Genomic DNA, 16858 nt, shown 5'->3' on the forward strand with positions numbered 1-16858 from the left:
AATACCGTATGCTAACACACATATATGGAATCTAAAAAAAAAAAAAAGGTTCTGAAGAACCTAGGGGCAGGACAGGAATAAAGACGGAGACGTGGAGAATGGACTTGAGGCAGGGAGGGGGAAGGGTAAGCTGGGACGAAGTGAGAGAGTGGCACGGACATATATACACTACCAAATGTAAAACAGATAGCTAATTGGAAGCAGCCACATAGCACAGGGAGATCAGCTCGGTGCTTTGGGACCACCTAGAGGGAGATGCAAGAGGGAGGAGATATGGGGATATATGTATATGTATAGCTGATTCACTTTGTTATAAAGCAGAAACTAACACACCATTATAAAGCAATTATACTCCAATAAAGATGTTAAAAATAATAATAATAATAAATAAATAAATCTCTGGAGAGCCTTTGAGGAAAAAAGAATTTGGATGGTAAACAGATTTTACTCATTTCTCATTAGCAATTAGAATAAAGAGATTTTATGCATGTGTGGGCATGCACGCGTGCATGAACACACAGATATGTGCATATGAGTGCATATGAGCAAAAATTAAAAAGAGATTACCTGGACTTCCCTGGTGTGCAGTGGTTAAGACTCTGCGCTCCCAATTCAGGGGCCCCGGGTTTGATCCCTGGCCAGGGAACTAGATCCCACATACATGCCACAACTAAGAGTTCACATGCCACAACTAAGGAGCCCACCTGCTACAACTAAGACCCAGTGCAACCCAAATAAATAAATAATAAATATTTTTTTAAATAAGAGAGAGATTACTAATTCAATGCATTATCAAGGGTGTGTAGAGTAACAGGCAATCACCAATATGCTGGTAGTGAAAAGTGGTTCATCCCTTTCAAACATAATTTAGCAATATTTATTTATTCACAAAATACAATGGCCATCTTTCCATGGCTTTGCCTAGAGATCCATGTCAATCTTTTTACAGGCTGTAGAGGATAGGATGCCTCATAATTTATTTCTTCAATCTCCTGTAGTTATTTGATTCCCCCCGCCTTTTTTTGCCCTTATAATTAGTGGTTCAAATGAAACTCTTGGACCCTCTTCCTGAAATTTTCAGATGTAATCAAGATCCTAAAGTTTGTGTGAATTGTTTTTATGCTGATCACGGCCTTTTAAATGGAGAATTTATTGATTAAGAACATTCTGTCATTGTTACTTTGTTTTATGTATTTTTGTCACGTTAATGGTTTGGATAAAAAAATCTGATTTTTCTTACTAGCAGAATTTTACTCCTATACCTAGAGAAGAGGAGAGAAATGTTTTGTGGTTTGAATCCTTTGAGAAACCAGTCAGCATTGGAAATGAGACAGACACCATCATCCCATCTCCCACCTTTACAAGGCACCCAGTTGAGGATAATAAACGGTCCTTGAGAGGCTGGGTGGATGGCAAACTTCAGTGATTCTATTTTCTACATGAAGTTTTGAAACTTGGAGTGCATTTCAGAGGCAAGGCAGGGAGAAGGAAGGAGATGAGAGGTGTAAGGCAGGAGAACAGGATGCCTACAGGCAACTTTTAGGAAGTTTTGCTTGGTGGCTTTGAATGGAACCCTCCCCTCCGTGTCCTCTAATCTTCGGCAAAATGTCCATTTTTCATTGACATCTTATAATATGAAGAGAAGTACCCAAACCTGCTCCAGAGCTGTAGGAGGCAGCAATAAAGGCTTGCTGAGAAATTATTTCTTATTCTTAACACTTTTGTCAGCTGATGATTTGGACACAAAGAATATGTTTAAATATCTAATAAATGGGGCTTCCCCGGCGGCACAGTGGTTAAGAATCTGCCTGCCAATGCAGGGGACACGGGTTCGAGCTCTGGTCCAGGAAGACCCCACATGCTGCGGAGCAACTAAGCCCATGCGCCACAACTACTGAGCCTGCGCTCTAGAGCCTGTGCTCCACAGCTACTGAGCCTGCGTGCCACAACTACTGAAGCTCGTGCGCCTCGAGCCCGTGCTCCGCAAGAAGAGAAACCACCGCAATGAGAAGCCCACGCACGGCAATGAAGAGTAGCCCCCGCTCGCAGCGACTAGAGAAAGCCCGTGCACAGCAACAAAGACCCAATGGAACCAAAAATAAATAAATAAAACAAATAAATTAGAAAAGAAAATCTAATGAATGACTTAACAACAGTCTGGTACTACTAACTACATTTTGAAACAATTTCTCCTAGAGTTGAGATTGTTAATTTAGAAAGCTATGTGCCAAGCTGACATGCAAATACTCTAGCATTTCTTTTCCTTCTGCAGCACTTCAGCATGTTTGTCCTCTGGATGGGGAGGGTCATAGGAAAACATCGCGCAGTAGACTCTGCCACTAACTGTATGGCCTTGGGCATGTCATTTTTCTCTCTCAGATGAGTAAGACTACATGATTTCGAAGGTCCCCTCTAGTTCCAACATTCTTCTATTCCTTGATTACCAACTCTAGCACATCATAATAGATCTAGGGGGAAATACAGGAAAAAGAGAAAAGAGAGAAAAAATGGTCCACAGCAGAATCCCCGATCCTCAGCATAATTGACATTTTGGGCCGGATAGTTCTTTATTGTAGGGGCTGTCCTCTGCACTGCAGATCTCAGGGTCTACTCAGTTTGCCTCAGATGTGGTCAATGGAACCCCTGCATCAGTATCATCTGAAAATGCATTAAAGATACAGATTCTGGCTCTCTGCAGCACCACAGAGTTAGAATCTCTAGAGGCAGCATCTGGAATTATTAAGAAGCTCCTCAAGTCACTCTTTTGAACACTATAGGGTGAGAACTCTGCTCTAGGCCCTCCCAGTTCAAATCTGAAGAGAGCCATCAAACACTACTCTGCTCGAATTCAGATTAGCCCAAAAGAAGGAAAGAGCCTCCAAGTTCCTGATTCTGACTATTGAAACACTGAATTCAAAACAAACCCTGACACAGTGCTCACCACATCCTTTACAACATTAGCTCTTTGAATCCATACAGCAATATTACCAGGTGGATACCACCATCACTCCCTTTTTATAAATGAGGAAACTGAGGCACAGAGGAGTTAAGTCACTTGCCCAAGAACATTCATCGAGTGCTAGGCATATCCAAGATTTGAGCAAAGGCAGTATGGATCCAGGGCACATGTACTTAACACTCTGCTTCACTTGAATAGATCCGTCAGGACACAATGGCAAAGCAAGGAGTTAATCAGGGAAAGAGACGGGCAAGAAGCGGCCTCCTGGAATCTAGTCAACTCTGAGTTTGGGAAAATCATGAGCACACAGTAGGTTGCACCTACTCAGGAGCAATCAGAACAGGACATGAGCAAACTTGAAAGTGTTCCCCAAGCTACACACAGAACTGCCCATACAGGGCAGAAGCCTCACGGGCACAAGAGGCTTAAACACAATCTCTTACTAACGTTGGTTCACCAACAAGCTACTCTGACCCAGAAGCAACTGCCAGGAAGCCAGGCCTAAAAATACCATACTCATCCCTGGCAGTCTGAAAACTGTGTTCATGTCCAAGGCTGTGCCCTTTCAGGAACGATCAGAGAGGAAACCTCCAAGTTATGATTCCCTGGCTGAACATAAGGCAAAAACATAAATTCCCTGAACCATGATAGACACACACACATACAACGGTAAAGAGCAAAAATCTAACTGGCTAGGAGGGCTTAAGCACAACCTTTGCCCAATAAGTGTCTTATTCCCACGCAGAGGCAACCCCTAAATAGCCATGTTAAAACAGAAAAGCAAGGGCTTCCCTGCTGGCACGGTGGTTGGGAGTCCGCCTGCCGATGCAGGGGACACGGGTTCGTGCCCTGGTCCGGGAAGATCCCACATGCCGCGGAGCGGCTGGGCCCGTGAGTCATGGCCGCTGAGCCTGCGCGTCCGGAGCCTGTGCTCCGCAGCGGGAGAGGCCACAACAGTGAGAGGCCCGCGTACCGCAAAAAAACAAAACAAAAAAACAAAACAAAAAAAACAGAAAAGCAAGAGGGGAATATCTGAGCAAGAACATCAGAGGCTACACATTGTGGAGAAATAGACTTGGCAGAATTAGTTCAGCCAATTCACTAGACAAACAGACAACAAAGCAAATAACAACCACCTTTAGAGGGGGGAAATCAGTATCCAAAGTTGCTACAATATATTACATAAAATGTCCAATTTTCAACAAAAAATTACAAAACATGCAAAAAACAGGAAAGTGTGACCCATATACAGGAAAAAAAGTAGGTAATAAAAACTGCCTTTGAAGGGGCCTGAATGGTGCACTTTGCAAAGACTTCAAAGCAGCCATTATAAATATGTACAAAGAATTAAAAGACGGGGGACTTCCCTGGTGGTCCAGTGGGTAAGTTCATATGCCGCAACTAAAGATCCCACATGCCAAAACAAAAATCCCACGTGCCGCAACTTAAGACCTGGCACAGCCTAAATAAATAAATAAATATTTAAAAAAAGAATTAAAAGACGGTATCATGAAAATGTCTCATCAAATATAGAATATTAATAAAGAGATAGAAATTATTTTAAAAGATTCAAATAGAAATTCTGAAGTTAAAAAATATAACATTTGAAATGAAAACTTCACTAGAGGGACTCAGTAGATTTGGGGGTTTTTTTAAGTTTTTATTTTTATATTTTTAACTAATTAATTAATTAATTTTATTTATTAGGCCATGTTGGGTCTTAGTTGTGGCATGCGGGATCTTTTGTTGCGGCACACAGGCTCTTTGTTGTGGTTCACGGGCTTCTCTCTAGTTGTGTGCACAGGCTCCAGAGCGTGAGAGCTCAGTAGTTGCAGCATGTGGGCTCTAGAGCGCATGGGCTCGGTAGTTGCCCTGCAGCATGTGGGATCTTAGTTCTCCAACCAGGGATCGAACCCGAGTCCCCAGCATTGGAAAGCGGATTCTTTACCAATGGACCACCAGGGAAGTACTCTCAGTAGTAGATTTGAGCTGGCAGAAGAAATGGTGAACTTGAAGATAGATCAAATAGAGATTATCCAACCTGAGGAACAGGGAGAAAAACTAATGAAGAAAAATAAACAGAGCCTCAGAGAAATCTGACACCATTAAATACACCATCAAATGCATAATGGGGGTGTCAGAAGGAGAGAAAGGGATGAGAAAAACAATTGAAGAAATAATGGCTGAGAACATCCCAAATTTTATGGAAAAACATTCATTTACCATCCAAGAAGCTCCATGAACTCCAAGCAGGATAAATTCAAAAAGATTCACATCCAGACACATCAGAGCCAAAATGTTTAAAGCCAAAGATAATGAATGTACATGGTAGTAGATACCAGGGGAATTCGGATCACACAGGACTTTAATTGTTGAACAAACCCAATGCATAAGAGAAAAAGAACGTAATGGATCTTAACTTCAGATAAAAATTCTTTACCTATAAATGAAGTCCCAGGTTTCCCAAGGATTGATGAAGGCTTTCCACCCTGCAGTTGGGAATCTCAAAAAAGGAAAGAAAGAAAAGAAAAAGAAAACGGTAACTATGTGAGGTGATGATATGTTAGTTTGTTAATTAGCATGGTTGTGATGATTATTTCACAATTATACATATACGAAATTATCAAGTTGTGCACCTTACATGTATACAATTTTTGTCAATTATACCTCAATAAAGCTGGAAACAAAGTTTAAAGGATGAGAAAAACATAGTGTTGTGCTGTAAAGCGGTGATTTTGATAAACAGGTTGGGTAAATATAATATGGGTTGGAATCAATTCAAATCTTGATTCTCAGGCAGCTGATGTGCATTTGTTTCCCTATTAGTAGCCTGCAAGTAGAGTGAGGTATATACATTATTCATAGTTCCAAGGAACAGAAGGCACTAGAGATCAGCACCAGTCAAATGCAGATAATTCAGGCTCAAATGACAATAAATCAACATGTTAATTCGATGCCAAATATGGAAACTGGCATCCTGGGTTGGGAAAGGCAGTTTTCCATAGCAAATGTCCACAAATCCTGTGTGTGGCCCTTACTGACCACCTTAGAATGGTTCAATAACTGGGTAACCCACCTGCGAAGAGGGAAAACGGAAAAATATCTAAATGAGTGTGAATCTCCTCTTTTCCTGGGTACCTTTTCCCAACACCCCTAGCCTTTAGGTCTTTGTTATGCTAATTAAGTTAATCTACTGCCTTTTTAAAAAAAATTTTGGCCACACCATGCAGCATGCTGGACCAGAGATAAAACCCAGGCCTCCGCAGTGAAAGCACTGAAACCTAACCATTAGGCCACCAGGGAATTCCCTCGTTGTCTTTCTTTTAAAGCTGACACTGCCTACACCAACTCTTCCTTGATCAAATAGAGTAAAAAATGAATTAATACACTCAAACTAACATAATACTGTACCTCAACTCTATTTCAATAAAATAAACAAAAAAATGAATTCAGATGAATTGAGAATCATATTTCATAGTGAATGAACTGAGAATCATATTTCATAGTGAATGAATTGAGAAGCATATTTCATAGTGCTTCTGGGAACTGTAGCTTCAGAAGATAAGATTCGCAAACATCACTGAAAAATATGTGATTTTAGGATGCAAATGGAACGATAAATCAATCTTCAGGGGAGTATGATTTTGGTTACTACGGCACCACAGTTATTGGAAATAAATCAACTTCTTTGCAGTTACTACAGAACCAGCAAATGAAAGAAAGGGGAAAAGAAGAAACAGATGGATTAAAACAGAGTCCTCACTTGCTTAATTTTCTTTTTTTAATATTTATTTATTTTGGCTGCAGCAGGTCTTAGTTGTGGCATCTCCGTTGCGGCATGCGGGATCTTTAGTTACAGCATGAAGACTTCTTAGTTGCAGCATGCATGTGGGATCTAGTTCCCTGACCAGGGATCGAACCTGGGCGCCCTGCATTGGGATCTCGGAGACTTAACCACTGGACCACCAGGGAAGTCTCGAGCCCTCACTTGCTTTAGTCAAAGTGTGAAACTACATCTGAGAGTACAAAGAGAAAAGAGGTTACTTTTGTAGTGCCATGCTTCTTGCAGTAGCTCAGTGAAGTATTTAATATAACTATAAGGTAAGAAAATTTGTTTTCTGGTAACTTTTAAAAAATATCACACATCTATTTCCCACCCACTCAGAAACAGAATTAATGATTAAGTTTTGGTGTGCTAACTAAATTCATGCCAATTCTCTACCCTCCCTTGTTTATGGGGAAATTTGTTTCAAAATGCTCAACTCTATTCTGAGAGCATGGAATTATGAAAAAGATGTTCCAGACTAGGAAATGTCACACACATCTAAGCCAACACACTTTAATTTAAAACCAGCCCTTATGTGTAAGATTATACTACAACCCGGCTGACAGACTGGAGGTAATAATTAGACTTTGTGGAAAATAATAGACTGAGGTTCAAGCATGTTGATTTGAATCATGACATAACCTTGAAGTGGTTAACAATTTTATATAGAAAATGAACAGGTTTTTAAAAGTCTGTGGAAGTACTTCCCTGGTAGTCCAGTGGTAAAGAATCTGCCTTACAATGTAAGGATTCTGGTTCAATTCCTGGTTAGGGAACTAAGATCCCACATGCTGCGGAGCAACTAAGCCCGCGCCACAACTACTGAGCTCATGTGCCTCAACTAGAGCCCGTGTGCTGCAGACTACAGAGCTCACGTACCCTGGAACCTGCGCACCACAACTAGAGGGAGAAAAGCCGCACGCCACCACTAGAGAGAAGCCCACGCACTACAATGAAGAGTGTGCGCGCCACAACAAAAGATCCCGCATGCCTCAGTGAAGATCCCGCATGCCACAACTAGGACCTGATGCAGCCAAAAATAAATAATAAATAAATCTTAAAAAAATAGTCTATGGAGTTCAAATAAGCGAGGTAGCATGATCACATTAAAAACGCTAGTCAACCAGGAATTCCCTGGTGGTTTAGTGGTTAGAATTCGGCGCTTTCACCGTGGCCTGCGTTCAATCCCTGGCCGAGGGAACTGCCAACAAGCGGCACAGCCAAAATTAAAACAAAAAAAATGCTAGTCAACCTACGTGTTTGGTTCTGACTCTAAATGTGATCCTCTGATCACTTCTTATAATCTTTAGGACCGTTGACTGCAGAGTATGCAGGCACCTTCTACAAGGAAAAGAACTAGGACTTCACTGGTGGCGCAGTGGTTAAGAATCTGCCTGCCAATGTAGGGGACACAGGTTTGAGCCCTAGTCCGGGAAGATCCCACATAGCCACAACTACTGAAGCCTGCATGCCTAGAGCCCGTGCTCCACAAGAGAAGCCACTGCAATGAGAAGCCCACTTGCCACAACTAGAGAAAGCCCACAGTCAGCAACAAAGACCCAACACAGCCAAAAAAAAAAGAAAAGAACTATATTTTAATTCTTTTATTTGTTTTTTTTTTCCTGTTTTAATGAGAACTATATTTTCAAATGGTGGACTCTTTCTTCCCATAACTAAACTGAGGAAGACCTGCTGACTTAAAAGTCCATGGGGAAGGGGGGGCTTCCCCGGTGGCGCAGTGGTTGAGAGTCCGCCTGCCGATGCAGGGGACACGGGCTCGTGCCCCAGTCCGGGAAGATCCCACATGCCACGGAGCGGCTGCGCCCGTGAGCCATGGGTGCTGAGCCTGCGCGTCCGGAGCCTGTGCTCCGCAACGGGAGACGCCGCAACAGTGAGAGGCCCGCGTACCGGTAAAAAAAAAAAAAAAAAAAAAAAAAAAAAAGTCCATGGGTTGCGGATTCCCTGGCAGTCCAGTTGTTAGGGTTCTGCGCTTCCACTGCAGGGGGCACTGGTTCCATCCCTGGTGAGGGAAACTAAGATCCCAGATCCCACAGGCCATGTGGCATGGCCAAAAAAAATAAATAATAATATTGTATCTATGTTAAATCTGCTGAATTTGATAACAGTGCTAGGATGATGTAAGAGAACGCCCTTGTTTTGAGGAAAAAAATACTTAAGTACTTTAGGGTAAAGGGACGTAGAACATGTAATTACTTTTAAATACTGAAGTACTTTGGGTAAAGGAACATAATATATGCAATTACTTTTAAATAATTCAGAAATACATACATACATGGAGAAAGAGAGAAAATGGTAAAGCAACTCTTGGTAGCTGAACCAATACCAGAAACTGCCTACCTCCACCATTTCATATAAATAAGAAAAATAATCCCCCAAGTCAGTTAGCTAATTTACACTTTGCAGCTGAAAGCATGCTTTACTGATAACTCAGCTGACTCCAATTCACCTTCTACATGTACAGAATCACACTATAGAATTGACATTCTGAAAACAGAAATGGACTTAGAGTCCCAGTAACTTACAGAGTCTAGTCACTTAACCAAGTCACTTAACTGCTCGCGGTTAAAGTATAGTTACTTATAAGATGCGAACATCAAAATGGCATTTGTGATGAGTGCATTGTAAAATGCAAAGTGCTATATAAGTACGGGTGTTTCTAAAACTGTGTTTCTGCTCTTTTACCCTTTTATAGCTTTGTTTAAAATGTTGGCTAGAAGAGTTAAAACTTGTAGAAACATTTTCTTTCACACAGGAGTTCTTCTACGCTCATTGTTTGCTTATAAGGAAATACTTCTGAATAAGAATTTAACCATTTTCTGCACACCTACATAGAAGGTAACAAATTATTACACTGTCTATAACTCAGAAGCCTTTCTAGGCTAGTACCTATTTCTGGCTTCTTTTAGGAGACACAATCATAACAAATATATTTAATGTGCCAGGCATTGTGCAAAGTGGCATACGTACATTGTGTAATTCTCACAAAAACTCAGTGAGTTCGATGCAATTATTATTTCATCATCAGTAAAATGGGGAAAACAATAGCAATTACCTCACAGGTCTGTTGTAAGGATTTGAAAAGACTATACATAGAGCATTTAGCACAGTGCTTGGCCAAAAGTAACTGCTAAATACAGTTTACCATTAGTTAGTACCTTCATTTTACAGATAAACAGACACAGAAAAAAGGCAAGTGTAAGCAACAGGATTTTCAACTCAGGTCTGACTCCCCAAGTTTCTGCCGCTTTCTTTCTTCTTTCTTTTTATACAATTATCTCCTCGTACAGTAGGGGGGAAAAGTAAATCCCCATTATAGTGGCTGAACTTAAAGCCAGGAAACACCTAATTTAATTGTCTTCGACTGTGCTTACCCCCTACCAACGCCAGGCAGAGTGAGCTGCTCACTACGTTCTTGAACTAATGAAAGACTAGGTTTCTAACCCGGGTGAGCTACATCTTTCTGGGCTGGGTAGTTTCCTCGTCTCTGAGCTGGTGTCCCCGGCTGCAGACCCGAAGAGGCTGTTCAGGTCCTGTTCGGGGAAACGGACTTGTCTTCCCCTCCTCAAAAAACAATTTACCGAGGGCCACTGCCCTCCGACCCACTAGGACTTGAAGGATCCCAACCTACATTCGCCTACGGTAACTCCTATTCGTCTCCACCACCTGCACGGCGACCTTCTCGGAGCCCGGCTCTACCCGCGCCTTCCTCTTGGCAGACGCAGGCGCAGGCGCGCGGCAGAGTTCTGCGCGCGCCGCACTTCCCGGCAAACTACAGCTCCCAGAATCCCCGTCGATCGATCCACCTCCCACTCGAGGTGGGGGCGGAGGCGGAGCAGATTGTCTGGGGCGGGGCGTATCATCTTGAAATGTCCTGCTTGTGTCCTCTTGGGAAGAGTTCGTTTTAAAAGAGATTCTGGGGTTCCCTGATAAGGTAGGACATCTGTTCCTCTTAGGTATAATACTGCCCTCCGCACCCCGAGGGTTCCCTCAGTGTAAAACGCAGGTGGTCTAGTCCAGCGGAGACACTTGCCCCCGGCCACGGCGGGGAAGCCTGAGGAGTGAAGGGCCCATCGCCCACGCATGCGCACAGGCGTAGCATGGGGGCGGGAGCCGCTGAGCCCCTTCCCAGCATCTGAGGTGAGTAGGGGGCGGGGCGGGGCGGGGCGGGGCGTGTCCCGGGTTGGGATTGACCACTCCCCCGCGACGGCCACAGTTCGCACAATCACTACTATCCCAATCAACTCTGAAACCCCTAGACCCCAATTGTCCGGAAAATTGGAGTCCCCAGGAGCTCAGTTTTAGCGTTTATACATCAAAATACTGTTTTCAGTTAAACCACTTCCAGCATTTCACTGCCATTATCTGTGTACAAGACTTTCTTCTCTACTATACCGTGCTTTTTGTTTGTTTTGGGGTGTTTTTTTTTGCGGTACGTGGGCCTCTCACCGCTGTGGCCTCTCCCGTTGCGGAGCACAGGCTCCGGACGCGCAGGCCCAGCGGCTGTGGCTCACGGGCGCAGCCGCTCCGCAGCATGTGGGATCCTCCCGGACCGGGGCACGAACCCGTGTCCCCTGCATCGGCAGGCGGACTCCCAACCACTGCGCCGCCAGGGAAGCCCTACCGTGTTTTTTTTTTTTTTTAATAAATTTATTTATTTTTGGCTGTGTTGGGTGTTCGTTGCTGCCTGCAGGCTTTCTCTAGTTGTGGCGAGTGGGGGCTACTCTTGGTTGCAGTGCACGGGCTTCTCATTGCGGTGGCTTCTTGTTGCAGAGCACGGGCTCTAGGTGCGCAGGCTTCAGTAGTTGTGGCACGTGGGCTCAGTAGTTGTGGCTCACGGGCTCAGTAGTTGTGGCGCACGGGCTTAGTTGCTCCGCAGCATGTGGGATCTTCCTGGACCAGGGCTCGAACCCGTGTCCCCTGCATTGGCAGGCGGATTCTTAACCACTGCACCACCAGGGAAGCCCTATACCGTGCATTTTTAAAATAATAGCGAACATATTGGGAGGCCTCACCTTTCATCTTGGTTTTCCGGCATGCAGCAGATAGCTCCTTCCTAACAAGCTGTAGAGCTTAAAGTCTTTTGGACACTTGATTCTATTCAATTTAGTGTCAGACTAGGTACATACTTTGTCATGTTCTCTGATTGTTTCACGTATGTCTTCTCATGACAGGACTCCTTGGGACGATAAAGACAATGATACACTCACTAACTAAAGTAATGGTGGTGCCAATGAAATTTATAATCTGCTGGGGATACAGACAATTAAGCAAGGGGCTTATTGTGCCCTAACCCTAACCATTTTGCTTACAACTTGCTGTGGGACTTGGTTATGTTGCTTAACCTTCTGGGCCTACATTTTCTCACAAAATGAGAAGATTGGACTAGATGATCTCTCAGAACTTGCCAGCTCTAAAATTCTGTGGTTAGTTAGTGAGGAGTAGAATCCAGATTATATCATAATATGTTAATGCAAAGCATCATCAACTTCCATTTCTCTGCTAACATAAATGGAATATAGCTACAAGAATTTTGGCAGCAACATTAGAAAGAACTACCCCTTGTTGTACTGTAATTTAATCCTTATTGCTGAAAATATGAATTTAGCTGATAATACAACTGTCTTCACCCTATATTTGTTGTCGTTTTATAGATCATTGCTAGGAAGAACTCTGGGTACAATAATGAACACAGTGTATGTGATGATGGCTCAAATCTTAAGATCTCATCTGATAAATGCTTCAGTGATTCCTAATCGAATGAAAATGGGTCCATATCTTGGTGTCATTAGAACTAGAATGATGTCAACTCATAAATCCAAAAAGAATATGAGAGAATATTATAGGCTGCTGAATCTGGATGAAGGATGCTCTGCAGATGACGTCAGGGAATCTTTTCATAAGCTTGCCAAGAAATACCATCCAGATGGTGGCTCTAATACTGCTGATTCTGCAACATTTATAAGGATCGAAGAAGCTTATAGGAAGGTGCTTTCCCACGTGATAGAACAAACAAATGCCAGACAGAGTAAAGTTGAAGAAACAGAAGAAGAAGAAAAAAAATTCAAATATAACACACCCCAACACCGGCATTATTTAAGTTTTGAGGGTATTGGTTTTGGGACTCCAAGTCAACGAGAGAAGCAGTATAGGCAATTTAGAGCAGACCGTGCAACTGAGCAAGTGATGGAATACCAAAAGCAGAAACTGCAAAGCCAGTATTTCACCAATAGTATAACTGTTAAAGATGTAAGACACAGTAAGGAACAAAAGATAACTCAAGCAATAGAACGTTTGGTGGAGGATCTCATTCAGGAATCAATGGCAAAAGGAGACTTTGACAATCTCAGTGGGAAAGGAAAACCTCTAAAAAAATTTTCTGGCTGTTCATATATTGATCCCATGACTCACAACCTGAACAGAATATTGATAGATAATGGATACCAACCAGAATGGATCCTAATGCAAAAGGAAATAAAGGATACTATTGATCAACTCAGAGAGGCAATTTTAGTGTCAAGGAAAAAACTTGGGAATCCAATGACACCAACTGAACAGAAACAGTGGAACCAAGTTTGTGAGCAGTTTCAAGAAAACATCAAAAAACTAAACAAGCGAATTAATGACTTTAATTTAATTGTTCCCCTTCTGACCAGGCAAAAAGTCCATTTTGATGCACAGAAAGAAATTGCCAGAGCCCAGGAAATATATGAGACGCTTATAAAAACACAAGAAGTCACAGATAAAAACCCAAATAACTTTGATCAAGGAGAAGGAGAGAAAACACCTGGAGTCAAGACAGGTTTCTTTAACTGGATGAATGTGTGGCAGTTTATTAAAACATGACCATTTCGTTGCTCACAGAACTGCCCCCAATCATTTTCAGTAGTACTGACATCACACATAGAGGCTGAGATTTCTTTCTGTAACACAAGAGTCTGAGAACTGTGTGCCTCTGTACTTTTCACAAAACAAGTCACGTCTCCAGTGATGTGTAGATGAGAGAGCTGTAAGAAACTAAGGCAGAGAAATATTCAACCAGCTTTGCTCTGAGGATATGGCAAAACAAGAGGAGAACTTACTTTTAAGGAAACAATTTAATACATTTCAGTTCGTAAATGTCGGTCATCAGGTGAAAGGAGTTAGGATAGGGACTCAGGCTGGGAGTCATAAAGGGTATTCCAAAGTCTTAGTGCAGTTTTAAACTCTAATTTAAAAACATTTGTTGTTTGCCATCTTCAAACATAGGTACTTCAACAACAACTAAGAATGTATCATGAAAGGTCACAAAATGAAAGAAGTATGGAATGTAGGCAACTAAACCTCCAAATGATGTATGTTTTTCACAAGTTTGCTGCATTTATACACCTGAGGTTATTAAAGTACAAATTTTTCTAAGACTTTTGGGACATTCTCTATATGGTTGGAAATGTTAAGATCAGAAAATTAGCCTAGTGGAGTTATGACACTCTTCTTTTTTATAAAGCCCTTCTCTCTGGGTACTGAATAAAGAAACCACCAAATATCTTGGTTGTACTTTTTCCTGCCTAACTTCATGAGCCATTAGCAGCGCAGATCCATCAGCCAAGCTAGCTGATCTAGCTATTCTAGAAATAGACTCCAATGTCCACTTTTAAAGAGTTTGAAAGTATTTTCTGACCTTTCAGAGGTGGGGGGAAAAAAATCCTTGGGCTCAATGGAAACAAGATTTCACCTTTGGCTTCATCTCTAATCAGAGTTGAAGTGTTAGGTTTACATAAACCTACCTGAAGCCTTTCTTTGTTATGTATCAAACTCCCCAGAGGCTTTTTCAGTGATATGAAAATCTCAGTTTACTGTCTTAGGGATCCAATTTCCTGTCTTAGGAACCCTTTAACAAACAAAGATACGGTACCCACTTGCACCTTTGGCAAATGACAGGATATTGACATCCATGAGATTGTGTCTCAACCACTTTCAGAAAGACCTGACTTCGTTAGGTTTGTGTAACTGCCTATTCACAGAATCGGGCAACTAGAGGATAATGGAGAGTGGTCAAAAGGAGCAGGTGTGTTTCCTTATTTAATTCGGAGCGCTGTACTATGGAAGTGCCTCAGAAGCATGCCACTTGCCCCTCTGATTTTGGAAGAACAAGTTATTTTGTAAAGTGTGTGATAAATAAAATTACATCTTCAGAAGGAAATTCCAGACCTTTCTGCTTACATGATGGGGCATTAATTGGCATATGTCATTACTTCATTGAATGCGTTATCATTAGCTTCTGCAATGATATATTATTCTAAATACAATTGTGAACAGTGCGAAATAAGAGTTTATAATAAAAGCTATAGTTCCAAAACATTTTAGAAGGCTATGATTCTGTGAATCTTGTTAAATATTAGAATTAGATACCTAATTACATTGCAGCAACATATATGAATGAAACCATTTTTGCTATTAGATAATGAGAAGTCAAAATTATCAGGAAACTCCAGTAATTCCTAATTTCAGCACAGCACACTTTATGTTTGTAAATGTTGTCTATATTAATAAAGTTAATAAGGTTAATTAATAAAGTTAATTTTAATGATTAAAGTTAATTTTAATGATTGTTCTGTAAACAACTAATAGGAATAAAAAGCATATTTTTGCCTGGCCGTCTAAGTTAATCTTTTTTGTCTTTTTTATGGATAATGTTAAAACTGACAGAGACATGGACTATTCTTTTTTTTTTTTTTTTTTTTACTATTCTTGTTAAGAAGGCAAATTTGCCTATGTAAAAACAGATTCACTTATTTAAATAACTACATTCCAGGCCAGAAAAAAAGATTTGGGCTGGTTCATTGGAGTTTGTGGAATAGGAATCTGACACTTACCTCTGTTTTGATGTATTGTGTTAGCCAAAAAGTTTGTTCCGGTTTTTCCATAACATCTCATGGATGTTGGTGACCCAGCAGCTTGAGGATAGATCCTCAGATCACAGATCACAGGCTTTTATCTCTGAGTTGTGTCCTTGTTCTGTGTGCCTGAGGTTCGGCCTCAGTCAGTACTCTGGTCCCTCAGGACTATAGTTTTAAGTTCCTTGATAGAACTACTACATTATTATTCATTTTCTTCATCGTGCTCCCAGGATATAGCCCTGGTTTGGGGGGGTACCCCTCCTAGAGAGGTGTCCCCTGTAACGTTGTCTATATGGCTGGGGCCATACTTCCCTGCTACCAACTGCCTGAGTCCCCATCCCTGGGCCTCAGCCACCTTCTGGGACATTTCCAATACCTCTCAGGCACAACTCACGCTGATTTGCCTGTTCCTAGAAGTACTGATTTTCCTTTTCGACAAAGTTCTGTTCATTCAACATACGGTTACTGAAGTCCTGCAAGGCAATCCACCATTCCACCATCTGGATTCTCAGAAATCAGTACCTGGGGTGGGATGCAGCAAAAGGATGCCTCACCCCCAAATGTAGCCCTCAGATACTCACTTTGCTTGGTATTCCTGCTACCACTGCGACCTAGCTCCAGGGGCGGGGGCTGGGCGGGGGTACTAGGCTTCCTCTCCTTCTCTGGCCTAAGGGCAGACCCAGAGGTGTTGTCATAATACCTCTTGCCTGGCTGAGACCAGACTGGAACATCCAAACACAGCTTTCCTCAAGGCTCAGGGATGACAGAAAAGAAAGGAAGACAGTCCCTAGGATGGGATGATACAGCTTGTGACCCTCTCCAGTTTGCCTCGGAGCCCAGTCCCCAGCCTGCTGGGGAGGGAAAGAGCACACCCCTCTTCCACTTTTGACAGGGCCCTCAAGTGCCCTCAGCATGCCTCTCCTCCCCCACATCTCGGCTAGGAAAGTAAGGTCTTAAGGCAGGGGTCCCCAACCCCCAGACTGCGGACCAGTAGCAGGCCGAGGTCTGTTAGGAACCGGGCTGCACAGCAGGAGGTGAGCAGCGGGCGAGCAAGCGAAGCTTCATCTGCCGCTCCCCATCGCTCCCACCGCTCCCCACCGCTCCCCATTGCTCCCCATTGCTCCCCACCGCTCCCCACCGCCCCCACCGCTCCCCACCGCTCCCCACCGCTCCCCA

General features: G+C 42.6%; 1 protein-coding gene and 1 long non-coding RNA gene across 5 annotated transcripts in view; one reads left to right on the top strand and one right to left on the bottom strand.

Moving 5' to 3' along the window:
- The window catches only part of LOC113617556 (uncharacterized), a 43410-nt gene extending 32896 nt beyond the window's left edge, over window positions 1-10514 (bottom strand). For all 4 annotated transcript variants that reach the window (XR_003431700.1, XR_003431703.1, XR_003431704.1 and 1 more), the window contains exons 1-2: window positions 10435-10514; window positions 5400-5462 (exon numbers count right to left, since the gene is read on the bottom strand). This is a non-coding gene — a long non-coding RNA (uncharacterized LOC113617556). The remainder of the gene's footprint in view (window positions 1-5399; window positions 5463-10434) is intronic.
- A 161-nt stretch (window positions 10515-10675) lies between these two features.
- Window positions 10676-14322, top strand: DNAJC28 (DnaJ heat shock protein family (Hsp40) member C28). The gene is made up of 2 exons (XM_027101151.1): window positions 10676-10943; window positions 12458-14322. The coding sequence occupies exon 2, from the start codon at window positions 12489-12491 to the stop codon at window positions 13647-13649; it is 1161 nt and encodes a 386-aa protein (XP_026956952.1). The 5' UTR covers window positions 10676-10943; window positions 12458-12488; the 3' UTR covers window positions 13650-14322.
- The last annotated feature ends 2536 nt before the right edge of the window (window positions 14323-16858 follow it).

This window comes from Aethalodelphis obliquidens, unplaced genomic scaffold (assembly GCF_003676395.1).
Source record: "Aethalodelphis obliquidens isolate GAN/ISIS:26980383/991018 unplaced genomic scaffold, ASM367639v1 scaffold1, whole genome shotgun sequence".
Lineage (NCBI taxonomy): Eukaryota > Metazoa > Chordata > Mammalia > Artiodactyla > Delphinidae > Aethalodelphis > Aethalodelphis obliquidens.

What these genes read in the sequence shown, in the direction of transcription:
- DNAJC28 (XM_027101151.1), top strand. Translation starts at nt 12,489, where the DNA reads ATGAACACAGTGTATGTGATGATGGCTCAAATCTTAAGATCTCATCTG.